General features: G+C 57.5%; 1 protein-coding gene across 3 annotated transcripts in view; it reads right to left on the minus strand.

Moving 5' to 3' along the window:
- Positions 1 to 13,251: 13,251 nt before the first annotated feature.
- DUSP8 (dual specificity phosphatase 8) overlaps positions 13,252 to 27,099 on the minus strand; it is a 40,861-nt gene continuing 27,013 nt past the window's right edge. For all 3 annotated transcript variants that reach the window (XM_075425767.1, XM_075425769.1, XM_075425768.1), the window contains exons 4-7: positions 17,506 to 17,672; positions 15,087 to 15,246; positions 14,752 to 14,875; positions 13,252 to 14,370 (exon numbers count right to left, since the gene is read on the minus strand). In XM_075425767.1, coding sequence (XP_075281882.1) covers positions 13,281 to 14,370; positions 14,752 to 14,875; positions 15,087 to 15,246; positions 17,506 to 17,672 — 1,541 coding nt within the window. In that variant the 3' untranslated portion in view covers positions 13,252 to 13,280. The remainder of the gene's footprint in view (positions 14,371 to 14,751; positions 14,876 to 15,086; positions 15,247 to 17,505; positions 17,673 to 27,099) is intronic.

Below are 27,099 nucleotides of genomic sequence, written 5' to 3' on the forward strand. Positions count from 1 at the left end.
AAATCGCTTTTTTCACTTCTCTGACTTGTCCGTACCCCCTGTGCCCCCCTCTCAGCACAGCGCCCGGGGCTGAACCCATGGCTCTTTGGGCTCACCCTGCAGCAGGGATAAGGGGCACAAAGCCCTGGGTACCTGGGCATTTTCTCAGGGGCTGCAGGACCAAAACATCCTGGTCATCTACAACAGTCAGTCCCAGAGGTTTGTAGTGAGAGGCGGGTGTGCTAGGTCATTGCGGGGTGCATCTCCTGCATGTCCTGGCCCTTGTCGCTAGTAGATGGCCTGCGCAGCAATTAACGGGGAAGCAGGGCAAGGAGAGGCAGCCCTGGCAGCACTTTGACTTTATGATGTACTTTTGCTTGGCATCAGCAAGGTCTGAGGAGCGTCTCTGCTGGGGGAAGGTTAATGCTCTCTGCCTGGAGACGAGGCCGTCTGGCCCTCTCGCTGGGCACCACCAAATCTGCTGAGCAGCGGCTGTGCAGAGGCTCCCTTGGCCCAAATGCAGACGCTTCGTCACTGCACTGTGCCCGGGGGATGCCGGGGCAAAGCTGAAGCCAAGCCTTGAAGTCAGGCTGAAGGAAGCAGCATTCCTGCACACCACCGAACGATGGGCTGAGCCGGAGAGGATTGTTGCTGAGCTTCCCTCAGCTCCTGGTGTTGGGGAGCGCGTATGTGGGTCACAGATGGGACACACAGTCTGGAAGGCAGTGGGAACCTGTCACTGACTTCTCTTGCTGGTGAAGAGGACAAGCTGGGATGTCAGTAAGGGAGGTTTGGGGTGCAGAGCAGGATCTCCTAGAAGTGGCGAGGACTGTAGCATCTTGTACAGCCACCTGTCAGCAGCCCAACATTTCGTGCCTTGAGTTTGCCAATGTCCCAACCCAAACCTGGTCCCCAGTGGCTTTAGAGATGTGAAAGACTTGGATCACGTGGTTCAGGTGAATGAAGCAGGACAGATGTGTCTCTTAGGAGCACATGGGAGCTCTTCCCTTCCCAGGTACAGCGTGCAGCCGGTGTGCTGGAGATAAGATGGGAGCTGACACTAGTGCTGACGTGTCCCTCCCAGCCAGGATGCAGGAGGGCAGGTTGATCGCAGAAACACTGAGCCAGCATGGCCATGCTCTTATGCAGTAATTTGCACCTGTAAAGTGCAGGAGATTTCAAAGCTGAACCACAGAAGTAGGCACCTGCCCTTCCTCATGTCACACAGCCTGGTGGGGCCAGAGGCGGGCTAGGATCTCCTGTCCTACCGTGGGCTATCACCTTGCAGATAGCTTCACCCTCCTACATCTGTCTAACAAGGTGTGTGAGCGGCCGTTGGCTTTCATCCCTCCTTTCATCTCCTTCTCCCCCTCCTCCACTTCGCACCAAATGCCTGCAGCGGTACTTCAGCACACTTGCAAAATGGGGTTCGTCCAGCACTGAACATCACCCCGAGTGCCCCTGAAGGACATGAAATGAGGGTAGACATCCGCTCCCATCGCCTGCTGTTGCACAGTCAAAATTTTGGCCGTTGAAAGAGGTCCCGAGCCGTCGGGAGCTGCCACTAGAGGTTGCTCGCATGCCTCGCTGCCAGGGCTGCGGCTTTTGCTCAAGACACAGCCCAAGGATTTCCCTCCAGCCCTGCTCAGAGCCCGGCTTTGAGGCAGGTGCCAGGCAGAGGTGTCCCACAAAGCTCTGGTTTGGGCCACCGATGCCCTGTTGTCTCCTTGGGCACCGCCTGGCTTTTCTGTGCCCACAGTTCCCGGGGTTGCCACCAGCCGCTTGGCAGCCTTTGGTGGTGTGATGGATGCTGTGGGGTGGCAAGTGGGGTCTACAAAATGGGAGCAAGCCTGCCAGGTTGGTCCTGCTGTCCTATGGCATCATACCCAGCCGGACGGCCCCACGGGTTGATATTGAGGGGAGATCACGGGGACAGAGGGAGCACACAAATATGGGTTTACCAGGGCGTGTAGGGACTTCATTTCCAGCCCACAGGCAGATGTCTAGGCTCCTGCTTCCCTATGTCCTGCATCCCTGGCTGCCGTCGGCCTTGGCTGAGCTTGGTGCTGTGGAGCTGGGTGCACCATCTCCTCCAAGGCGTGAGCCCCCAGCTCTCCTGTGCATGGCTTTTTGGAGAGGTACTGGGGCTCTGCTCATCCCTAATGGATGGAAAGACTCCCCCCTGATTAGCGGAGCAAGATCAAGCCCTTAGCATCTGTTATGTAGAGAGACCCAGGGCAGGGTGGTAAGGAGAAGCGCCCCAGCCACAGCCCGAATCCAGACCAGCTGCCTGCTTCCGTGCAGGATGGATATATTTGCACCCAACAAATGTCTCCGCAAGACACAGACCAGACCTGGCTTGGTGTACCCCAGGTGTGCCCCAGCACGGGGGCTGTGTCTGCTTTCAGGTAGCCCTCTTGGTGCTGCTGAGGCTTTGTGAAGCATCTCGGGCTGGTAATGGGCCCCTTGATGACAGGAGGGTGGAAGAGGGATGCCGTGAAGCGGCAGGGTTGGAAGAGATGGAAGAAGACCCTGAAGAACAGCAAGAGATGGGGACTACGGGGATGAAGCAGCAACAGGAGAAGAAAATGCCATCCCAATGCACCTCATCCAGCTCTGCTGCCAGCGCCGCGCTTGCCACATCCCGAGCGACTGTCCCCGCAGTGGCAGGGCAGGCAGAGGAGCCGTGTCCTCCCCTGGCAGTGGCAGCGCTGGCATGACAGCACCTTGCAGACACAGATGCGTGCCCATCAGGGTACAGCAGTGTTCCCAGCACAGCACGACTGGCTGTGACTCAGAGAGTGCCTCGGGGGAGCAAGCCAGATGGGGAAGATGGTGCCTTTTTGTTGTAGGAAAATGGAGCCACTTTTTAGCACGGAGGACTGTTTTAATTCGCCAAGGTGTTTTACAGACACCGCAGCACCCACTGGGCAATAAGACACTCTGCAGAGAGGAAGGAGGGGTGCAAGTAGTGTGGGCTGTGTGTGGGATGGGAGCCGCTGGGTCATGCCGTGGGCATCTGAGGGGCCAGCTGTATTTGGGCACAGCCAGATCCACACTGACATTCAACATGGATGGTTTCTGGAGGAGAGGATGTTTGTCAGCACGCTTACCCTGATGCCATGAAATGCAATTTTGGGAGGCTTTTGCTCTTGCCCTGCTCCTGCCCACACAGCTGCCTCCTGGCAGGGCAACGAGCAGGAGCAACACTGAGGGGCTGCCAGCGTGATCGATGGGGGTTGCAGCATTTTGGGTCGGGGCACACATATTTAGTGGTAAATCCACAGCAGGATAATTACCTCTCTTTGTGGATGGCGGCTTTATTAAAAAGAAATAAATAAAGCATCTTTAAAGGAGAGGCTAGCGAGAGACACAAACCCCATCCTTGGGGCAATGCAGACGGATGAGTAATGGGGCCCTTTGTGCCTGCCCGGCCAGCTCTGAGTCATTGAGCAAACAGCACCAGCCTGGAGCCAGCAGCAGGGCTATTCTTAGCCGCTCGCCTGTCAGGAGATGCTGCTGAGGGAGAGGAGGCAGGTTAAGGAGTGTCAGCGGGGGAAAACATTTGCTTTCCAACTAAAAAGCCCCTGGCGCCAGCGTGAGGCTTGGTCGCAGTAACCCAGACTGGAGATGGCAAGTGTGAGGATGAGGACGGTGGCTGCTGCTGCACCGGGGAGCTTGGGCTGAATTTCTCAGGGAGCTGGAGGGAGGGGAAAGGCACCTGGGTGCTTCTTGGCCATGCGCATCGACAGGAGAGACCTAGAGGTTCCCCAGTCCTGGGGACAGCGGGCAGCACAGACCAAACACTGCCCTCCTCTGCCCCCTGAAGCATCCCCTCCTTCCCACCCACCCCACAGGGTCCCACTTTGAGATTCCCAAGAGTGACCTCCTCCAAGGCAGCCTGACGTCCCTGCCATGGCTGTCATTGCATCAGTGGGGAAGGGAGGTGGCAGAGTGGGGCCACAAAGGCCTGGGCTCAGTTGCACTTGGGCTCCTTCTAAATAAAGCGTCTCCAGTCATCCTGGCTCGAGCTGCTGGCTCAGCCCAGAAGCCTGGAAAACTAAATGACATCATCTGGGTACCGCTGATAGACGGTATTTCCACTCAGACACTGAGCGTACAGGCTTCAGCTGAAGAGTGTGGCCAGGGAGCGTTACTGGTGTTAGGGAACCCCCTAATACTGCCCTTTCTCTCTACAAAAGACCCAGGCCAGCAGTTGACCCTTATTTTGGTCTCTGTTCTCACCCATGGCATCCCAGCCTCTCTTTGCCCCAAGAGGGACTCCGCACCCCAGGAGGGACACCAGCGGCAGCTCAGCTCTCTAAGCCACTCTTACTCCAACACCGCACAGCTGGGACAAGCCCAAGGACTGGGCCGTTGTCTCCTTTCCCCAGTGCTGCCAGCGCTGTGCTGCCACAGTGACAGGGACTGCTCGCCCAGTGGCTGGGGGCTGGTGGGGCCAACCACACGTGGCAGCAGGTCCGGGGCTGTGATTCCAGAAGGAGGGTCATGGGTGGGAATTTTGGGACTCACTGCATTAGTACTCCAAACCAATATGCTCACGAGCCTGGTCTGCATCTGCTACCACTGAGAGCAGGGTATCTCACCACCTTGTGAAGTGACATTGTGGAGAGGCAGGTAAGCACTGATACAAAGCATCCACATCCCTCTAGCACCCCACAGGTGAGGACCTGCAAGGGGACGAGAATTACCGTATCAACTGGAGAATTATAGCCTGGTGGCGCAGGAGCAGGACTGGGGCCCAGGATTTCCCCCGTGCACTAGTTTTGCTCCAACTCTGCCTTCCTGGGTGGCCTTTGGCAAATAACCTGTCGTCTTTGCTCCAGGTTTCCTATTTGTACAAGCTGAGGCGAGTGGGATTCTCCTGTGATTTCCAGAGCTCTCTGGATTTGGTAGAACTGATCTCCATCTGCAGAGGTACATGGGAAAGGAAAAATCAAGCCCAATAACAATAATTACCTTTCTCCTTCCCATGGGTGTTTTAAGGATTGGCTCATGTTTAGCAAAACTCCCTGTAAGTGCTAAGCGTTATTAATGTCTTGGATTGCTCCAGAGGCGAATGTGGGTTTCCAGGGAGTGACGGGGTTTTTCCCTTCGCTGCCATGAAGCTGCAACCAAGTTGTCCCAGCCCAAGGTAAGTAGCATCCTACTTCTGTTAGGCTGAGGGTGTAGGGCAGTGTCCTCAGCGCAAGAACAGTCCTCACCTTGCCTTCCATCAGTGTTGGAGACATGAAGCCCATCAACCAACAGGGCTCTGGCGGAACATGCATCCCATGGAGGGTCTCAGGGCACGGTGTCCGGATAAGGACTCATGTCACCAACGTGCCAGATGGTGTCTCTCAGACACACAATAAAGTGGGGTCAAGCTGGAGGGTCCCACCAGGAGCAGCAGGGGCCACAGCTGCAGCTTTGCCTGAGGTCCACACAGCAGCTGGGGCCAGAGGCCAGGTCACAGCAGCGGTGCGGCTCGGGGTACAGGTTTGAGTGTCCTGACTTGAGCAGAGGTGCATGGGTGGGGGCCAATTTGTGCCCTCAGGTGCCCTCAGGGTCCTGACACACAACAGCTCTGTGCACCAGGGGTATTTACATTCCTGCAAAGCATGGAAAAGCAGTGCACATCACCTAATGCTGGAAAGCTTGCGGGAGATGATAAATTCTCTTTTCCAGGCTCCAGTGCTGGAAAAAAGGTCCTGAGTCCTCCCAGGAGAGGAAACTGGCTTGTGGCTGGCTCAGCCCCTGCCCAACCTGCTCCAGCAAAGGTCCCTCCTGGGGACCCCCCAGCTCTCTGGGCAGGGGTACAGGAGGCTGAAGCTCCTCCAGCTGCCGGAATCTGCCCCCCTGAGTTTCCAGCCCTGTGGAGACAGGGCTGACTTTTTGTGACCCTTTCTCCCCTGCTGACTCAGCCATGCCCCCGTGGTGGGTGGCCACAGCCTGGGGTGGGATGGCGCAAAGGTAGAGGCACTATGGACTGGCAAGCTTTCAAAGACGCCACAAGCTAAATAAATAGCCAGCAGCCTATTTCAGTGGCTGCTATATTTAGCTCAAGGAATATTTATTTATAGGCTTGGCAGTCATTCTGAGTCAATAAAAGCCCAAGAGCTGGAAAAAGGACGTTCCTGGGTTTCTCGTTGCTGTAATGGTTTCAATACCATTCAAACCATGAGGAGCGAGAGGAAAGGCAGCCTCGGCTCTGGGGCAGGGGGAGGAAGCTGTGCTGGGTGAGCACCCATGGGTGCCTCTGCCAGGGGACAGAGCCTCTGCATACTGGTAGCCCTAGCTAAGAGCTAAGACATCCCACAGTGTCACCTGGGTCCCCTCCTGCATGGCCGTCGCTGCCGGTCCCCTGGCCCAGAAGGAATTCTTCTCTAAAACACGAGGGGATTTAGCTGTGCCGGTGAAAGCAGCGACGCAAGACGTCAGCCCTGGCGACTCCATTGCAACATCGTCCGCAGGGTAGCGGGTTTGGAAAAACAAAGCCAGGAGCAGGTAAATGGGGAGGGAGATGGGAGCAACGCTAACGTGTCTGTGTTAAACAGTTTTCCCTTTCCATGTCACGCACGGTAATGAGTGGATGAGCGAGGAGGGCATGCAAACAGCCCCTTTGAGGCTGCTAGTGGGGTCAGCTGAACAGGAGGCCGAAGCTTCACGCTGGGCAGTGTAATTTCTACCGCAGCAGCAGACGATGGCAGCAGTTTTGAGAGGCTTTACAAAAGACTCGGCAATTGCAGCTGGATGAGGTGAGTGGATTTATAGAAGACCAGGGGATTTAGCCCAGCCTGTGGAAAACCGCCGTGGGGATAGATGTCCCTTCCGTGTTTAAGTCAATAAGTGCTGCGGCTTTCTGGAGCCAGAACTGCAGGGAGCCTAGCCTGCTTGCGCCTTCTCCTCCCTCCAAAGCAAACCTGCTGTAAGGGGGGAGCAGGCAAACGCTTCCACCAGCCTCTGCTTGAGCACAGCCCAGCCGAAATGGGGCTGCTGGTGGGCACCTGCCGGCTGCCCCCCGAGCACAGCACAGCGGCTGCCGTGGGGAAGAGGCGACGGCCCAGTCGCCCATGGGTGTCCAGGGGTGTTTACGGGGTTTAGCCATAGTGCGCAGCAAGCGTGCGGCTACACACTGCCGCCGTGCCAGGAGGAAGGTGGGACCAAAGCGTAGCTGGGAGGCAAAAAAAATTAATCATCATCATCATCATGTATTTCAATGCAAACACTCCATGCCTTTGTGCTTTTTAGCTTGGCAGTCTGTACCATTCCCTACATTTGTATATACCCATCTGAAGCAGGACCTGGCCACTCCTTTCTACTAGAAAGGGGCTGCTCAGGTGCCTGCCTACAGCTTCAGAGCCGTGAATGACACCCTGAATCATCAGAAACCCCTAAAGCAGCTGTTTGCAGTGCATGGGCCCACGAATGCCCTAATTAATTGTTATCCCCCTATTCCCTCAGCCATGAATTTTATTTCTGCTTTGAATTAGTCCAGCCGCATCTTCCAGCCGCTTGACCCTATACATAGACACGAGTCTGGCTGTGCATCCAGGTATGGCTGCATGTCCAGCTCTCCACCAGCTCTGGCCCCCGTCAGTGCAGCTGAAGATCCACTGCCCTCCCGAAACCCCCAAAGAGGACCCTCCAGCCCCACGTGAGAAGGTCTGACCCTCAAAAACCAAGGCTGACACCAGCTGTTAAAACACCTATTTGGGTATTTATTACAACACGTTGTTCCAAAATACAAAAGAAAGGAAAAGAAAGTAGAGGGTAGAAAAGCACTGCTGTTTACAGCCTCTGGTAATAAATAAATAAAGACGAGGCAGGGGCACGGTGTCTTCCCAGGTCTGACGCTGGCGCTGGCCGAAGGGGCAGCAAGGAAGGGAGCATGGTGGGGCTGGTGGCCAGAGCCTCTGTTCCCTGCTCGGGAGTCCCCAGTTACACCAGGGTGGGTGCAGACCCCTCCTCGTGTTGTGCTTGCTGAGGAAGGGCCTGATCCTGCGGGGATGGGGACAGGAGCTGAGGAGGCTCAGGCCCAGTGTCGTCAGGACCTGCTCCCTCCCCGTCCATGGCTGCCCCAAGGCAGGTGAGGTAGGAAGGGTGACGCCAGATCAGGACCCCAACGGGGGTCTGCCAGGGTCCCCCAAGAGAGGGGTGAGACCTGAGCTCTCTGCTCTCTGGTGCAGTCTCAGAGCAACCTCGGAAATGAGTTCAGCACAGCGTAATGAGAGGGAGCCCAACCCACGGTGAAGCACAGTCACGACAGAGAGTGCCCAGGCTGCTTGGAGAAGGGCAGTGCTAAGCCTCGCAAATTAAAATGACCCTTCGTGGGCTTGGGGCAGCACAGAGAGTGTTTCGTACTGCAGTGCAGACAGGGTTCCTCTTCCATTCCCCTAACGTCTCCTCCTTCACCTTACAGCCATCTGGAAACCTCCAGGTTGTACAAGGAGCCCAGGCAATGGGTGTGAAAAAGCAGCACTGGGCTCTGCCTGCTTACGACACTCCGATTTCTCAGTGTTGGGTAAAGGCTGTATCCAGTCCCATGTTGGGAGCCATTCCCAGCCCCTTTCTGAATCAATCCCTCCAGGTACTGGGGGCCGCTCACATCTCTCCTTGCTGCTCCGCCACTGGCCTTGCTCTAACACCGGCCATGTGTCCTCCCCAGGCTGTGCTGCCCCTGGGCAGGGGTCTCACCGGCACAAGGAGCACACTCAAGCCAAGAAAGCCCAGGGCACCTGGCAAAACGGGGCACCAGCGCACAGGCTCGGCTGAGCAGGGGGAGCTTGGCAAACCAGCTGCAAAGGCCCAGCAAGAGGCCCCCGCAGGTGAAGATGCGGCCAGCAGAAGTATGTGAGAGAACCACAGCCTGGAGCGAGCTGACTCCGTGAGCTCGATGCCTGGCCAAAGATCCTTCAAGCTGTTACAAAAGCTTTAAGCTTTTGTCATTTAATCCTCCTTTCTTGGTGCCAGTGGGTTCCTGCCTCTTGCAAACATGAGCAGGTGCCTGTATGGGGGAGAGGAGCCGCAGGAAGAGAAGGGAAGCATTAAGAGAATGGAGCTGCCCTGGGTTTGGGTGCCTTTATACCCTTAGGAAGCACCACCCTCCAGCTCCTCTGACAAGCGTTTGCCTCCTGGGGCTCGGGACAGCTGGGAGCTGTGCCTAGTGCAGCCCCAGCCGGGCTGTGTGGAGCAGAGAGAAGGTGTGATGGGGCCTTGCATTTATTCACAACAGAGAAACAAAGAGCAACATACAAAGAGTAAGAAGCAAAAGAGTACAGAATCATAACCATAATAATCATAATAATAATAATCATAAATACTCAAATCTATCATTCATAGATTGCAATGACAACACTGATAGCTTATTACCATTAGTATTAAAGATGGGAGGGGGAAGGGGACAGCGGGAGAGGGTTCTAGGGGGCAATGTGTCCTAAGGGGCAGATGTAACAGGGATGGACATCCAAAGAAACAAGCAGACAAAGAGAAGGGCTGGGAAGGCAGCAGGGGCTGGGGATGCTGCTGCTGAGGCCAGGGACGAGCCTGCTCCAACCCAAGCCTCTGGCTCAGTGTTGCCAACCTGGCTGCCCTCCTGCTGGCTTTGCTCAGCTGCCAAAAAGGCGGCTGGGAAGGTGCCAGGGGGCTCAGCCCTGGGGACAGGCAGGGGCTAGAGGGAAGGGCACAATGTCCCTTCTAGCCTGAAGGAAAGCTGTGGTTTGCTCCGTCCGTCCTGTGGTAGAAAGCTCAGCCATTGCCACTGCCACGACCATCAGGCACTCAACGGCTTTGTTGGTTCCTCCCTTGAAAGGAGACATCTTTCCTCTCTGCTCACAATTCTGCCACTGTGGGTCCCTATGAACAAATGTACCCTCATCAGATCAGCATGGAAAGATGATTTTTGGTTCCAGTGAGGCGTTGGGCTGGGTTGTCTGGCTGTGAGAGCCCATAAAAAGACTTGGCTGACAGATGATGAGGAGGGCTACCAGTCAACACATCCGTCCTCACAATAACTCACAACTCTCTGATTCATGGACAAAGTGGTCTACTAGGCAGTGTCTGATTTTGAAAAGTCTTCTAAGTTAATTGCAAGCCACTTGGTGAGCCTGATGGCTTTGGGTCAGCATTGACAAGAGACACTCAGGCAGGGATGCTCCTGCAAGTCATATTTTCTGGATGTAGCCTTAAAATATTGCACACGAGGGCTTCTAGTGCACATGTCCAATGTAAAGGGGAAGGATGAATGCAAAGTACATCAAAATAAGGCTGCAGAGGTAGGTCATGAATATCTTTTGGCAGTTATGATCTACTAATCTTAAAATCTACTTCTCTTTGCTCTGGTTTCAGAGGAGAGACAAGTCCATAGGGCCTAAAGCCTCAAACATGGCTGAGGAGCACCCAGGGGATGGCAGAGTGGAGATGACAAAAAGCAAACCACGTATCTGTCTCCTTGCAGACATTCAGAGCCTCACTTACAACATGTGCCCTCTCTACCCTGACTTACTCGAGCTGCTTTTTTGCGCTCGTAATGCACCATGTCAGCTAATGGGATGAGTTACATGAGAGCTCGTGAGCATCTTGCCTCATCTCCCCACCTGGCTGTGCTGACACCCGTTGTCCTTTTTTGTTAAACCCCTTGGGAAGTCATCTAGCCCCCCTCTATTGTCCAGAGCTACACCCAACCAGCTCCTGCCAGCAACTTGCCTGACCCCAGCTCAGTTGATCCATGCTGGCACCAACCCTGGAGGACTACAGAATGGGCAGGAACTGAGAAATATGGAGCACAGATCTGCAGGAGATGACCCCTGGCACATCTGGGAAGAGATGCCACCACCAAGGGCAGCAGGAGGGAAAGGGGGACCAGCAGTGCTGCTTGGGCAGGAGGCAGGCGACACTAACCCTGGGCTCAGCGGGCTTATCGGAGGGAGGACGAAATCTTTTTTCCCTCCCTCCCTGGACTTGACATTGATGCCCACTTAGGAGACTCTGCTGCGAGTGCAGCTGTTGAATAGCTGCCTGGCTCATGGGATGGACCCAAATGCTTACTGGAATCTAAAAAGGGAGCTTAGAAAATAGTGTCCTTTCATGGCCAGAAGGGAGAAATGTTCAGGCTGGCAACACTGAGCTGGCTTGAGGTGGTTGGTGGAGGCAATGATGGGTGGCAGTGGGCTTTCGAGGGATGACTACAAAATCTCTCGTCCTCATCAAAAGTGACGTGGGGAGAGAGGCAGGTGGTCCCTGGCTCTCCAGCCACCCCGTCCCTCTCTGACACACCTCAGGAACCAGACAGGAGCAGACGGGGGTCCCCAGCATCTCACCAAATGGCCCCATGGAAAACCAGAAAAACTAAAGCCAGCCTGAAGCAAGGAGCCTCTGGGGAGACTCGCCTCGACTGTGGACACAGAGGTGGTTGGGGAAGCAGCCAACTGAAGCGAGCAGCCCCTCCTCGCACAACTGCAGCTCCTCACGCCTCTGCTTTGTGTTCAGTTTTAAACCTGAGATCATTCGGTTTTGTCACGTGCAGTTTGATTTAAAGACAGAAGTGAACGATGAGAGGAGGAACAAGGGAAAGGGAGAGAAACCATGTGGACCCAGAAAAAAAAAAAAACCAACACTCCAAGGATGACACAGGACACAGACATGCACGAACAGAGACCCCTGAGGTATTAGCTTTGCAAACTAGCGCAAGACGAGGGAGAAAGCAAAGACAGCCACAGGGAAAGATGTGCTTTGCAGCAGAGGCAGTTCAGTGCCTACAGCTCCAGAAAGCAGCTTCTCAGCAAGCCTGATGTCGGAGTTTAGGGGCAAGAGCTTGGATCCCCACTGGGACAGGGGGAAGCAGCCAAATGCCTCTGCAAGTAAGCTGGTTGTGCCCCGCCGTGTGCTCGCAGAGCTTTGTGTCTGGCTGGCTTATCGCCCGCTGGAAGGAGGGGAGCCAGTACAGAGGGGAACAGGGCCGGGGGAGTCCCGGCACCTGCAAACACGCTCCCCATGAGTTTCTCAGATGTGAAGCAAAGGATGGGGGAAGCCTGAACAACCACCACCCCGAATGGGAAAATGGTCCCCATATCTCCCAAGCAAGGTGGCTGAGGTGAGGGCGAGCCGAGGGGCTGGGGCGGGCAGGCAAGACACCCCCTGACAAGAAATTCCAACTACCACCAGTCTCCCCTCCCTGCCTCCACTACGGCAGCCAGTGATGCCTTTCCCTTCCCCGTGCAGCTGGAGGTGACACCCAGAACCCTTTCCCTCCGCTTTGGGTGACTCCCTCCTCACCTTCTCCAGCGAGAGTGATCCCAGGGGAGGAGAGCGGGGCATGGCTGGGATGGGGCGACGGCCAGGATGGGGACAAGGGCTGGGATGGGATGATGGCTAGGATGGGGGTGAGGAGAAGCAAACAGAGACCAAGGGGTGAAGAAGCGGCAGCAGCTTCCAGAAGAGAGTTTTCTGGCTCAGTTTGTGTTGTAAGAAGGTTTTATGTTTGCTTATTCGCTTGTTCATTTCTAGAAAAAGGGCCCAGAAGAGTCTCCTGTCCCCTTGTCACTGTGCCCGGAGGGAAGAGGGGGAAAATTTTTGTCATCGACATGAACTATAGAAGGAGCCACAGGCCTCAGATATTGCTTAGAAACTCGTATTTCAGATTTAAATACCATACACAGTAAAAATAGAGCTGAAAGTACCGCCCCACATTGTCTGCAAATCATTGCCAGAATGAACAGCTTCAATAAATTAAAAACAAAACAAAAAATTGAAATATTATTTACGTCTCGATAAAAATCGCAGTAAAACCATTTACCTTTTCCTTTGTGTGTGTGTTTTCAGGTTTTTTTTTCTTTATATTATATATAATATATATTTATATATGTATAGGGCTGCTCCAGTGCAGCATTTTTAGGATACTTAGCCAGAGAAACACAGGGGAGCATGCTTAGTGCACCGGGGTGCGGGGAAGGGGTGGCCGCGGTCCCCCCCACGGACAAAATTGTGACCCCTGCCTCTTCCCGCCCAAATTTGACACCCAACTTTTGAGCGTGGGTGTCCGATGGCTGGGACCCCCTGCGGATGGGTGGGAAGGACCGGGGCGGGCGCAGGAGGGACACTAAGCATCCACCGTTATGTTTCCTGACTCTGGAAAGACTCATCTGCCTTTGCTTCGGTTTCAGCACGTGCACTCCTGAAAATGCACACGTGGGTATAAATACTCCCCCCCCCTCCAACCCCAACCCCGCCGCTCCCCTCCCCTCTCCCCCCAGCTTAAATATCCCCCCGCCCCATCCCCGCTCTCCAGGCGCCCCGGGCAGGTGTCAGGACACCTCGATGATCTCCATGCTGCCCGAAAAGCTGGACTGTTTGCCGATTTTGCCCAGCTCCTCCCGGGCCCTGCCCTCGGACATGGTCTCCTCGAACTCCATCTGGCAGCTCCTCCGCTTGAACTGCTTCTCGGCGCCAGGCTCCTCGTGCCAGCTGTGCCGCCCGTCACGCGGCTCGGCCCGCGCCTTGTCCCTCAGTCTGATCTCGCAGCCACCCGCCACCCCGCCGCACCCGAACGGCGCTGGGTACGGGCTGGCGCCGGCGAACAGGCTCCCGCCACTCCCGCCGGTGCCGCCGGAGTCTGTGCCGAAGTACCAGCCGGCCTCTGCGGCGGGAGCGCCGGGGGGCTCCAGGTGCGCCCCGCTCCAGGCGGCGGTGGCGGCACCGGGCGTGGCGGGCGGCGGGCCGAGCCGCGGCGGCAGCCCGTCCTCGGCGCTGGGGCTCTTGCGTGCGGCGCAGGCCCCGCCGACGCTGAGGCCGAGGCCGTGGGCCGGCGAGCCCGCCGCGTGCCGGTGCTTCCGCCGCGGCCTCACCTTGGCCTCCGGCGGGAGCTCGGGCCCGCCCGGCCGCTCGGGGCTGTCCGCCCCCGGGGAGAAGGGGCCGGGGCCGCCCGGGCCCGAGGGGCTGTCCAGCTTGCAGAGCTTGGGGGCGTCCCCGGGGCCGGGGGGCCCGGGGGGGTCCTGCCGCAGGCCGGGGCAGTAGGCGGACTTGATGTCCAGGGAGAAGGAGCGTTTCAGGCGGTTGGTGTCCTGGATGCGCTCGGAGGAGAGGTGCAAGCCGTTGAGCCCCTGCTGCAGAGCGGTGGGCGACAGGACCTTCGGGGTCCCGCCTTGGCGCTCGGGGTCGCCATGGGGGGACGCCGGGCCGGCGCCTCTCGGCACCTCCTCCGCCTTCTCTGAGGTAGGTGTGGGGGGGTGCCAGCCGCCCTCAGCCGCCTCTGCCGGGTCCTGCTGGGCATCCCCCTCGCCCCGGTCGCCCTTTGACTTCAGGGCCTTGAGGAGCTTCAGGCTCCTCTCGTACTCCAGGAGCTGGCCCAGGAAGTTGAAGTTGGGCGAGATGGACGGGCGACGGTCCTTAACGAACCTGCCGAGAGGCACAGACAGCCCCAGTTGGCACGTGGTCCTTCAGCAGGTCAACCCTACTCTCTCAGTCTCTATGGGGAGGCATTGCCCAGGACCTTCTGACCAGACCCTCTGAAGAAAGGGGTCTTGGGGAACCATGCGGCCTTGGGATGCCCCAGGGATAGAGCTGGGACTGCCTCCCCATTCCATTTTACTGCTACCAAGCACTCCCTGTTGCATGCACCTTATGAAGGCAGGTCTGCTTTGGTTTCACCGGGACTGAGCCAAGGTAAGACAGAGCTCCAAGGAGCTCCCACCCTCTCCTTCTGGGCTCAGATTGCTTTCCTTCCCTGCACTGAAGTATACTGGCGTAACCCCTCCCCGCCCTCTGGGGAAAACTCACCTGTAAGCATCATCTGACGACATACCCATGGTCTTCATGATGTAGGCGATGGCAATGGTGGCCGACCGGGAGATCCCGGCCAAGCAGTGCACAATCACCTGGCAGCTGGACACCTTGGCCTTGTCTAGAGCACGGTAGAGGAAATGGAGAGAAAAGCATCGATGCAATCAGAGATGGTGAGCAAAACGACTCTAGTCTCCCTCCCCAACCCTCAATTCCCTTGTGTGAAGGAACAAGGGTTTTTGGGAGTAAGACCACACGGAGGACAGAAGAAGCGTTCAGGCCTTGAAGGCTGAGAACTGGAGAGTCTGCAACTATTGTTAACAAAAACTCACCAATGAATTCAATGGACTTGTCCAGCCAGGGGAGCAGCTTCTCACAGTAGTTGTCGTTGACAGGAATGCGCATGAAGTGACTATCACAGATGAAGTCTGGCTTGGGACAGGAGTTGCTGGCATTGAGGACATAGCTTATCCCGTTCTGCGTCATCAAGTCCTGGTGGGAAAGAAGCGACTGAATGATCGGCTGAGTTCAGCCTGCACTGAGTGCTGAAGATCTGTCTTGCCACGCGCTCCCTGCCTTTTCCTATCCCAATGTTTCCTCCTTGTGTATCTCCCACTGCTGCCTTGGCCTAGCTGATGATAGCACAGCAGATATCAGCTGAGAAAGTTGTGTAGATTTAGACAACACAGGTTTGAGCCTCAGCAGATCTTTACTTCGGTCCAAGTAAAAGTAAGCAAGACCAAGAACGACTGGAAGGGGGTCTCAGAGAGGAAAAGCCAAGAACCCCAGTATGACAGGAATAGGAAAATACAAGAAAGACAATCAGGAACAACTCTGGCGGAAAGCTTTGAAACATTCAGTTGAGGGAGAGAGGAAGTATCTCACCAACCGAGTGGGGCGAGTCATTGGTAGTACCCTATGTTAACCAATGTCAACCCATGCCTTTCCCCCTACAACCCTCAGAAATGCATTGGGAGTTCTCAACGATTTATTAGCTGCTCACAGTTCTTCACTGTGAACATACGCTCTTGGTTGGGACATAGGTAGGTGGCGAGGGGAACCATCTCTTCCCTCTTTTGGACACTGGAGTGACCCTGGACTTGTTTTCTGTGACTTTTCTGCTTTGGCCACTCAACGGCCACCATCACTGCCCATATTTCTGACTCAGTAAAATGCAACGGCACAAGGGAGACCTTAGGTAAATAGGATCAGATGAAAAACTGCAATGAGGGGGTGAGGTTTGACCCACGGATCATGCATCAGGGAACTGGCTTGCTGGGTGCATACCGCTGCATCCACACCAACCTCCACTCCTTCCCTCCCAGGGCTATGGCCAGCTTCACCTGTACATGGTGCTGACACAAAATTTATGGCTCATCTGACCTCTGTCTCTTTCCCTGTCCCATCAGATTAGGTATCACCTGTACAACTCGGGACAGGTTGCTTACAAAAAATGAAGGAACATCTGTGCCAGCTGCTGGGTCTCTGTGCCTGGTCTGCACTATTCCAGGGAAGACCCAGAATTAAACACGAGGAGAAAACATGGAGATAAAAGAGTCTTTCCACATGCCAGAGTGCGTGGAGCTGCCATGTGGGATCCCTCCTTGCAGCGTGCTGGAGAAGAGAAGCATTGCCCATGCACAACCTCCGCACTTGACCCTGCTCTGCTGCCTATGAATAGAGCATCTTTTGGCAGCATCGTGGGGATGATAGAAAACACAGCTCCAGAAGATGAACAAAACCCTCTGAGGAGGCAGGGAGGGAAGGAAACCATCAGTTTCCCTGCCTGACATTGGCTCCTCAGGAGACCGCACTGGGATTTCGGCCCTGGCTCTCCAGCAGTCGGTTCTTGCCCGCCCCAGCAGGCTCTGCAGAGCCCAGCCTCGGCTCGGCGGAGCCAGCCCAGCTCCTGGGCTCACATTCTTGGCATTTTTCTCTTTCATTTCCTTCTACTCCCTGTATATAATTTCTCTCTCCCTCCTTTCCGTCTCCAACCCCCCTCCAGCATCGTGGTCCCTCTTCCCCCTCGCCTGCCCTGGGCAAGGACACCCAGCTGGCTCCCTCCTGCCCGCGGTAGGCAGGCACCCGGCAGCATTTTAACTGCAATTCCTCTTTCTTTCTTCTCTCTGTTATTTTTCCATTAAACAAAATTCCTTCCCTGGCGTGAGATCACAGCACAGCCCTTCCAGCACCTTTAAAAGGGCTCTGTCTCTCTTTTCTCCTCTCTCCCCACAGCAAAACTTCGGTCGTTTTTGGGCCTCCTGAACAAGCCCCTGCGCCTAGCCAGAGCTGCCTGTCCCCATGCCACCGCGGCCGAACACCTCAGCTTGCTCCCACCCTCTCTGGCTCCCAAGGGGATCGCAGGGCTGCTGAAATTGGTGTTCTCCGGCAGCCTGGCTGGCAAGGCAGGTGGGGGCAAAGCTGGCTCCTGGTCCCACATCTCCCTCCCCCTAGAAGCCCAGGTGTTTTCCCAGCCGTGCTCCGCCTGCCCTCGAGTTTGCTACGGGCACTTGGGAAGAGTTTGGCCACCCCAAAGCTCATCAATATAAGACGACTCATCCTGTGACCACCCTCTCCAGTTCTGCTCAGCTCTGCCTATGCACTCCTTGCCTTCAGCCTCCTGGTAGGGTCAGACTGATCACGCGTGGTCCTCCCACCAGGCAGGAGAGGAGTCCTTAACGCACTCACTCCTCTGCATGGCTGGGATCCTAGATGGGACAGTGCAGACGTGTGCCCCTGATAGGGCCATACCTTGTTCAGGACGTCTTTCTGGGAGCCCAGGTAGAGATGCGGCAGGATGCGCGTGGGGCCGACATTGGCCACAGGCAAACATGGCTGGGAGATGCTCATCGGCAGGATGGCAGCTGGCTTCCCCTCACAGAGCCCTGGGAAGCAGGATGAGAAGGTGGCAAAGCCTCCTGCAGAGAAAATGAGGACACTGAGCTCATACCAGCAAGACCATGACCATCATTACCTGGCACTCTGAGGCCCAGGCTGGGGACAAAGCAATGACAGCCCTGCAACACTGGGAACAGAGCCTTAAGGAGCCAAAAGCCACCATCCATCGCTAACCAGTGCAGACATGTTGTGATGACTGTGCCACACAGATGGAGAAAGGAATGGAGACCCAGCTCTGATTTTTTTCTGCCACGGCTGGATATTAACGCACACGTGAGGCATCCCGCACCCCCTCCTGCTCTTCACAACTTATTTCAGACAAACGACAGGAAGAGAAAGTCCTTTTCTTGGCTGCCTACTACTCTGAGGACAACCAGAGTCACTGTCGGATCGCAAAACCCACCAGGGCAGGATGATGACAAGCAAGCCCACCGAGGAGCAAAGCTCCCCAGGTTGGGGAGATCAGCCCAAACCTTGTGGCAATGGCTACACTTACACATTATGGTGTGGGTGCCGAGCCCATGATTTCTGCCACACTGGACTGGACCGGCACATCAGTACCTGTGGGCCATTGCCACTTTTCGTGCTCTGACCTTACTGAATGTGACAGCAAGCAGCACCCAATTTACCACACCAAGCTGCTGGTCAGTTATATCCAGCTTGAGCATCTCAAAGCCTGAAATTGAGAGAAAACTCCCAGCTGCAGCCACGGTAGGTAGCATCTGACAACCAGAGCTATTGCCACGGCATCTGACACGGTCAAAAGCATGGCCTAAATATGAGTGAGCCTGCCTGAAAGCCAGTCCCCAGCTCAAGCAGCAAGAGCACCGAGTTCAGCAGAGCAGCAAATGCTGCCCTGCCTGCATGGCAGGCAGCTTGGGAAGCTGGAAAACCCCCAGTGCTGTTGCACGTCCTGCGCAGTTGCATAAGGCCACTGGTGATCGTGATTTGTTTTTGCATTCCTCCATTCTCCAGGGCAGAGCCAGGTCTGGCTAGTGGTGGCCCAACCTCACTCCGCTCCAGCTGAAGACATCTGGGCAGCAGCTTGGCGACGGAGAGGACCTTGGGTCGTATCAGCCCAGTCTCCCTTGAGGTTTTCCCAGTCATGCAAATGAGCAGATGCAGCTTGACATCACCCAAAGGGCAGAGAAGACTTCGGGGCTTGACCGCCTTTGACTGTCAGAGGGAGCACGATGCCCCCAAGAGATCCTTCTGAAAGCCCAAGTCTCTGACTCAGTACCATGGGAATCCCTGGCCCACCTCCACAGCTAAACAATACCTTTTAATGAGCCTTTGGTAATGACCTTTCCATTCAGTCTCTCTCCCCTTTGGAAGGAAGGCAGCCTTGGCACATTCTCAATTTACCTTCTCCAGCACCTTGCCAGCATTTCTGCTGGCCCTCCTGGAGTGCTTCCCTGGCTGGTGGTGTGGCACCCAGGCTCTGGCAGGGTATGGCTGGTGCTGCGGACAACCCACCCCACATGTCTGGGAGGCGAAGGTGATGGAGCAGCACACAAAACCATGCTCACACCACCTGGGAACATCCAAGGTCCTCCGTCACCCTCCATTTCCACAGCTCCTGGTGTCAGCTCCCACTGCCCCAAGAGGAAGGTGTCCTCCAACCAACCTCTTCCCTTCTCTCTCATATGTTTTCCTGGCTGGCAGCTAACACAGCTCCCAGCTTCAAAACCCGGCCAAGCCGGGAGGGGTAGAGTTAAAGCACCTTATCTCCTCCAGCACTTCCTTTTCCCTGGCTCCCTCCGAAATGACATCACCTCTCAACTGGGACATTAAATCAGAGCGAAAGCAGGAGGCCCAGCGCAGGTGCAGTGCAGCTCTGGTTACTGCTCGTCCCTGTGCCGCACGTCCATTGCCAAGGAGCGCAAATCACCGGCCAGAGCCCCGCGCGGACACGTGCGATCTCCCTGCTTTGCCCCACGCTTCAGCGCGTGCCGCTGATGCCCAGGGGATGCTCGGGCAGAAACCCTGCGGGAAGAGTCTCCTTCAGCCTCCCCCAGGGAAGCCTACAGCACACAGGGTCAAGCGGGGCGCAGATTTGACCCCCAGACTCGTGCAAAACAACATGAGACTTTTTCAGAGGAACCCAGCACGTTTTTGGGGAGCAAGGCGCACGCAAGCACAGCCCCGGGGATCAGTGCCTGCTCCGGTCCCCAGCCTCTCGCCCTCACTCATACCTGTCAAGAGCCACCCAGGGCCGCACATGGCTTCAGATCACTCTTTCAAAGACGAGAACACAGAGTGATCTCACAGCTAAAGCAGGTTGGGGCACGCCACCGAGTGCTCTCTCCCCCTCGCCCACCTCCGCCAGCATTCACCCAGCAGCAGATCCTCTGCCAGCCCTGCCTGGGGAAGTCCAGGCAGGGGCAGAGGGGGCTGCGAAGCCGGCAGGGATGTTCGCAGAGTGGCGGCAGCACCCTCGGCTGCGGTGCCTACCCCGGCGCGCTGCCAGCAACGGGAGAACAGCAGCGCCCAGAACGATGCCCATAGCTTGCCCCAAGCCAAGCTTCAACCCTGTGTTGGGGAGCCCAGGAATGCTCCCATCCCACCTGTCCTCATTTCCCTCACGTTCGCAGCTGCCGAGGGCAGCCTGGGCTTGAGGGAAACCCTAGAGATGGGGCCGGGTGCCCAATGCCAGCCCAACCTCATAGCGGCCCTCACCCCCACCCCACGCTGGCTGCTCTAGTATGCCTTTCATTTTTAGAAAGCGAAGCAGCTTTTCAAAACAATCCAAAGGCGGTGAATGTCCCTGGCTGGGCTCCAACCGATACCTGGGCTTTCCCCACTCCATGGATCCCAGCTTTTGCTGGGAGAGAGTGGCAGAGCCCCACCGGGTGAGGAGCCAGGGCAGCACTGGGTCTTTCTAGTCTTTCCTCTTTATTCACAGCGCTGGTGCCAGGAGCGCCGTTTGTCTTGGCACATGGGGAATTAAGCTCGGGAAGGATTTGTATCTGACGTGGAGCGGGTTCTCGGGAATCTCAGGTTTCTTCTTGATGATCTCCTTGAGGCTGGCAAAGGCTTGCTGGGGAGGAACCAGTCCATGTGCTGCTCATGGCTCCAGCACTCCTGAGGGCTCTCAACAACACTCCCTAGAAAACCCAGTATCTTCCTGTCTCCTCCAGTTACCAGAGGCAGAGGTGGTGCCCAGGAGGAGAGGGGGGATGCTTGGGCACAGCGAACCAGGCCAGAAGTGAGGATGCCTTCACTGCTCCTGCTGAAGACAGAGGAAGAAGCAGCCAAGAACCAGCATCAGGCAGTTCTCTGGGAGGGCTGGGGAGTGAAAATCCCCCCCAAAATTTGCAGGGTTCATTCAGCAATACCCCTGGAGACATAAAATCCCTTAGCGGTGTCCAGCTCAAGGTGGGGCTGAAGACAAACATAGCTTTCAGGAGCAAGGGAAGTGCTGTCACCCCCCCAGAGGGAAGAGGGAAACCAAGGCATGGGGTGTTGCAGCAACTTAGTGCCAGAAAAGTGCAACAACTCACACCTTGTCTCTTCTCCCATCCCGGGCTTCGCTCACGGAGCACTGACTGTCCCTTCCACCTCCTGCTGTGCCCTGCAGAAACCCCTCCGGGCCAGCCCCCAGCCCATCTCTGCACAGCCCTGGCTGCAAACAGAGGAGGGGGAAAAAAACCCACAACTCCTCCCCCACCCCCATCTATGCCAGGCCATCCCCTCTGATCATTATCCAGCTGAACATCTATGACAACCTCCCAGTGAAACTGGATTTGCTGGGAGAATAAATGCCGCAGAGGGAAGGCGGCCAGCCCGGGAATCCTTCCCAAGCCCATCCATCAGCCCGGCAGCAGATGCCAGTAGCGTCTTTGAACAAGCCCTTGTGGTACCAGCACTGCTGCAACCGTTGGGGAGCCCTGCGACTCTTCCCCTTGAGCAGCAAATTGCAGTGAGGAGCCCCTCTGCCCGGCTCTCTTTGCACCAACAGCTACATAAGACTCTGAGATGGCTACAACCAAAACAAACAAAAAGCTGGTGCTGGGCTCACTGACACGGAAGGAGATCAGAAGGTGGAAGGAGTAAGGTGTTGGATTGCTGAGCTGGGACCCTTCTGCCTCGGCTGTTGCCTTCAAGTGGTCTGTGTGGACATCCAGCTTATGGCTGGGACACTGACAACATCTCAGGCATCGCCCATCACCTGCAAGTTGCCCTGCTCCCCTCTCTGCCAAGGCAGGGCAGCCCTGGTGGTACAGGGAGGTTGACATGACACAGAAGGTGACAAAGTCCTGGCTAGGGACAGAGACATGGTGTGGCATCATTTTCCTCCTGGTGGTAAGCCCCAGCTTTGGGGATTTACAATCCATTGAGCTGCACAGGACACTAGAGGAGATACTGCTGGGGATAAAAGGGAGGTGTGGAGTATGTTAAGCAAGGCTGTTCCAGCTCCCTGCTGTTCCTTGTGTCCCTCCCATTCATCTCTGGCCCCATGGACTCACCTCCTTCAGAGTCCCTTGAAACAACCCAACAGCTCTGGCCTCGATGCTGTGCCCCGCTGACTGCAAGAAGCCATGAAACAGCTGCTCAGGGCACCTGCCTCACCCCAAAACTGCTTTTCGGGAGAACCATGTGCCTCTTGAACACCCCAAGCCCCACAGGTCTCCTAAACACTCCCCCAGAGACACACCAAGCAGGAGGGACATGCCCCGTTTGCCAGCCTCCCACGCGCATGGTGGAGCATATCCAACCCAAAGCCCCCCAGCTGGCAACAGGGAGGGAAGAAGAGGTGACATATCACCCTGCTGCACCATCAGTCTGCAGCAGCAAGGAGGAGGGGAACAGGCAAAACCAGAGCTGCAAACCCTCCCTGGGCCAGCAGCCACTGCACCTCCTCACCCCCAGCTCTCACACCAGGAGCTGGCAGGAGACCTAGGGGAGGGTATTAAAGAGGTGGTTTATAGCCCACCCTCATTGCTTGTGTAATGAGTGTTAAAGAGCAGCAGCTGGAGCTGCTCAGAGACTGGTTCCCCATGCAGGTGCTGAAGCTTTTGCAGCAGCCCATGGCCTCACCAGTGGGTTTTGTGCCTGTGCTTGTGCTGGAGACCCTCTGTCCCTGTAAAGCTCCCAGCGGCCAAGGGGGCTGAGAGAGGCCGGGCTCTGCCCAGCTCTCATTAAAATGCCTACGGCGGCTGGGAGCTGCTGCCAGGGCGGCACGTGGCGAGGGGCAGCAGGGCACGCAAGCGAGCACGTGCCTCAGCTGCTGCTGGAGCAGCCACCACGCCAGCACAGCTCCCCCACTGCTGTGCTGACTCGGTGGCCAGGATATTGCCTGGATGCCCCCTCCCCATCACCCCAGCCCCCTGGGGACATGCTGCTCCCAGTGCCCTGACACATCTGTCCCCAAGAGTTAAAACATCTCGCTGAACTGAGGCATGGCAGGAGATGATGAGAGCCGGGGGGGGGGGACACCTGCAAAACCCCAGCCCTCACCTGCATTGTGCTCAGCTGTGGCAGGGCAGTGAGCCCGAGTGTTTGGCCAAGCATCTCTGCGGCAGGTTGAATTGAAGGAAAGAAAGTGGAGGGGCCAGGCACACCACACGTCAACCCCCAGAGCCGCTGGGAAAATCCCTCTTTGCAACACACCTTTTCCCTGGCTCTCGTGCTGGGTGGGAGCCTGTCGGTGCCGGCAGCTAAGCCGGGCGGCGTGATGAAACACTGCTTACTACCACCCTTACTCACCGCGCTCCGGGGAGCTCTGCGGCTTTGTCAGCACTTCCCGCTGCCTGGGACGTATCCGAGTTTTCCCCCTGCCTCCATCTTCGCCGTTTCCCTCTTGATGCTGCAGCCCCCCTGGCTTCACCCCAGCTCCACCAGCAATGCCCGACGCAGGCAGCCCGCTTGCCTGCCTGCCCTTCCCACCCACCTGGGTGAAACCCCACGCTCCGCAGCCTGGCCAACTCGCCCTCTCCTGGCTGATCCTCTTTCCCCTTCCACCCATCTCAGTGCATCGGGGAGCGATGTGCGGTGCTCGCCTGGTCCCTTGTCCCCCCTCACATACGGCTGCCCAGTCCCCGTGCTCTCCTCCAGCCCAGGTTCCACCTTCCCTTCACTCAGCACCAAATTTCATCACCCCACTGCTGGCTCCTTTTTTTGTTTTCCAGGCAGTGGGGATGAGAAAGCCGATGAATCAGCCCTACTATGGATTCATGTGAATTCCCCATTTCCCCAGCGGTCACCCCGAACAGCCTCTGCCCATCTGCTGCTGCACTGCCCGGCTGCCTCCCCGCCTGCGCCAGCTCCCCCGGCCCTGAAGGCTGGTCCCAGGCCCCCCTCCCGTTCTCCCAAACGATCGGAAAACGTCCTTAAAAAAAAGGAAAAGTAGCATAAAGGAAGCCCTCCACCCACACAACCACAGACACGCTCCCCGAGCTGCTGGGCTTGATTTTCCTCCAGTGACTGTGCCTGCTTTGGACCAGCCTTACTCGTTCTAAGTAAAGAAAAATGTGTCATTTCCAGGAGTGACTTATTGCTAATGACACCATCACTGGGTTATGTACTTCATGCCACAAAAACCTGTCAAGCACTTTTAGCAGGCTCCCATTTTAAGTGGTGATGGAGGGGAAGTTTCTTGATTCAGCCCTTCGGTAATCTAGGTCATTCCAGGCTCGGCGTATTTTTAAGCCGCTCCAGTTAATGTCCCCCTCCTCTGCTCGCCCTTCGCCCCGGCCCGGGGGGCGGCAGCGCCGCAGCCCCCCTTTCTGAAAGCAATGCCCCCCAAGACGGGCAGGCAGCAGCCGCGCTGGTGAAGCGAAACGGCTCCGCCGGGCAGCTGCCGCCCCCCGCCCCCGAGACCCTCCAGACTGGCGCCCGAGGGAGCGGCGGCGGAGCCTTCCCTGGCTCCCGCAGCCTTCCTCCATCCCTCCTCCTCCTCTCTGTCCGCGCCCTCGCCACGCTCGCCTGGACGGAGGAGGGTTCGGGGGACTCCGAGGCGGCCCCCCCCGCCCCCGGCCGGGCCGCCTCTCCGACCCCACACCGGGCGGGAAAGCCGCGTAACGCCGGCACCGCCGCCGCTGCCCTGCCCGCTGCCAGCAGCCCCTCACCGGCCCGAAGGAGCTGCCCCCCTGCAGCCCCCCACCGCCGGGACCCGGCGACCGCTCCCCTCCGCAGCCCCCCGCCTCCATCTCCGCTCCGCTCCCCGCCGGCCGCTCGGCGCGGGCGGTCTCTGTCCCGCGGGCGGCCCCCCCCCCTCCCGCTCCGTCCCCGTCGGGAGGCAGGGAGCCGGCCGGCCGACAAACCTCTCGCGTCCCTGCTCTCCTTCATCCTCCGCACCCTGATTTTCGGCTTCCTCCGCCCCTCGCGCCTGTCGGTCCGGAGCCGGCCCTCGGAGGGAGCGATCATCACGTCCACGGGCATCCGCGCCGCGCCGTACCGAAACCGCAGCGGGCGGGCGCGCCAAACGCTAAAACACCCGGGAAATCACCCCCCCCCCCCCCCCCCCCCCCCCAGCTGCAGCCTCCAGGCTGAAAAAAACAAAAAGCACGAAGAAGGAAAAAACCGGAGCGGGGCAGGGGGCCCGGCGCAGCCCCCTTCCCCCGGCCGCCCTCCTCCTCCTCCTCCTCCTCCTCCTCGCCTCGCTCCCTGCGTGCGCGTCCCCGCTGCCGCCCGATTAGCTCAGCCGCTCACAGCTAACGGCTCAGGCACGCGGCCGCATTCCTCACTCAGCGCGCAGCCGGGCGGGGGAGCGCCGGGCCCGCCGCCCGCCCGCCCGCTCCCCGCCGCCGTCCCCGGGAGGCCTCCGCGGCACCCCGCACCCCAGCGGGGAAGGGCAAGACCGCGGTCTCCCCAGGGCAGGCTGAGGCACCAGCTCATCCTTCCTTCTGACGCCCCGCCGAGAGCGTCACCCGGAGGGGGTGCGCAGCCTGGAGCGGCTTCCCACATCTGGAGGCGAGCGGGCCCCAGCAGCTGGCGGGGAAGGGGCTGGCGCCGGGCTGCGCACACCTGCGCGCGGCCGCTGATGCAGCTCTCTGCCCGGTCCCGGCAGAGCGGGACCGTGCTCCGGAGGAGATGCTCCTCCAAAGCCTCCTCGTGCAAAACTCCAGCAAGAGGGGACACGAAGGAACGGGCTTTCCCGGTTCCTGCTGGGTCTACCCATCTGCGGCGGCTTCTGCAGCAGGTGGGGGCTGGTGTGTTTTCTTCTTTGCGTTTGTCCTGAGGGAGAGAGTTACTTGCACTCCCTCTCCCACCCGCGGGACTCCTTAATACGTCTCCACACAGCTCCTTACGAGTTTATTGGTCTGAGCCCAGGCCTCCAGAAAATCATTCAGGATTATAGTAAGCGGAGGAGCGAGGGGGGGGGCATGTAATATGCCTTTGAAAATCTGGAGCTTTACGGGCTGAAAAACCCCAGGCTGAGCCATATGTGAGTGACTTCAGTGTTTTTCCTTTGAATGACATCACATGAGATGAGGTCATCGGCATTAACTAAGTGCTCTCCCCTCCCCCCCCACCCCGAGCGGAGCCAGCCTCCTAACGAGCCTTGTTGTTGTAACAAATATGGTTTGATTATTATCAGATGTGGGTTAGAGGTTGGATAAAATTCAAAGCGTGCTCCAGCTAGGCTGTAAGAGAGAGGAGCAGCCTTCCTCAAGAGCCACGCTTGGGAAGCGGCTCCCCCAGCATCTCCCCAGGGGATCCATGGTCCCCAAGTCTTCCTGCGAGGGAGGGTGGCTGGTGCCAATGGCTCCTGGCAATGGAGATGCCTCCACCTCCCACCGCCGCTGTGCCAACGGTGCTTTACCCACGCTGGTGGGTGATTCGGCTGCAACCTGCTCCGTCGGCTGTGGTTGGGGCTCTGCTGGGGTGGAAACTATCGCCGGGTCGGGCAGGGCAGTGGCTGGCTGGCCACTCTGTGCCAGCTGAGGGGGATGCTGCAGGAAGTACATGGTGAATTCGGGGCTGCAGTCATCAACCTGTCCCCGACCCAGCGGCGCACAAGCGTACATTTGCCTTCCCTCGCTGCCCTCCGGTTGCCTGATTCCTTCAGGCTTGCAAGAGCCCTCAGCACAGGTTATTTTGGTACTGCCAGGTTCCTTCAGGATGTGTTTGGACTGAGTGTTCAGCTCAGGGCCACTGGATCTCCAGCTGGCGAGCTGGGCACACCACCACCAAGCAGCCCGCAATGTAGGAGGCTCACCGGTGTCCCACGTCCCTCTGATACTTGGCGAAAGACAAGCGAGCACAGGTGGCCAGCAACTCCCTTCCTCCACCAGTGTGAGGTCCAGCCACCTCATGGCGATGCCACCTGCAGCCACCATTCCCCAGGCAGCATCCTCCTCCCTGCTCCCTCCCCATCTTCTTCATCCCTCTGCCAGAACCAGGGTAGGGGCTGGGAGCTGGTGCTAGCACAGGGAGGTGCTGGCAAGTAGAGCGATGAAAGGCAATGTCCGTAGTGCAGAAATACGCCCCATGTATCAGCTG

Source organism: Opisthocomus hoazin, chromosome 7, assembly GCF_030867145.1.
Source record: "Opisthocomus hoazin isolate bOpiHoa1 chromosome 7, bOpiHoa1.hap1, whole genome shotgun sequence".
NCBI classification, from domain to species: Eukaryota; Metazoa; Chordata; class Aves; order Opisthocomiformes; family Opisthocomidae; genus Opisthocomus; species Opisthocomus hoazin.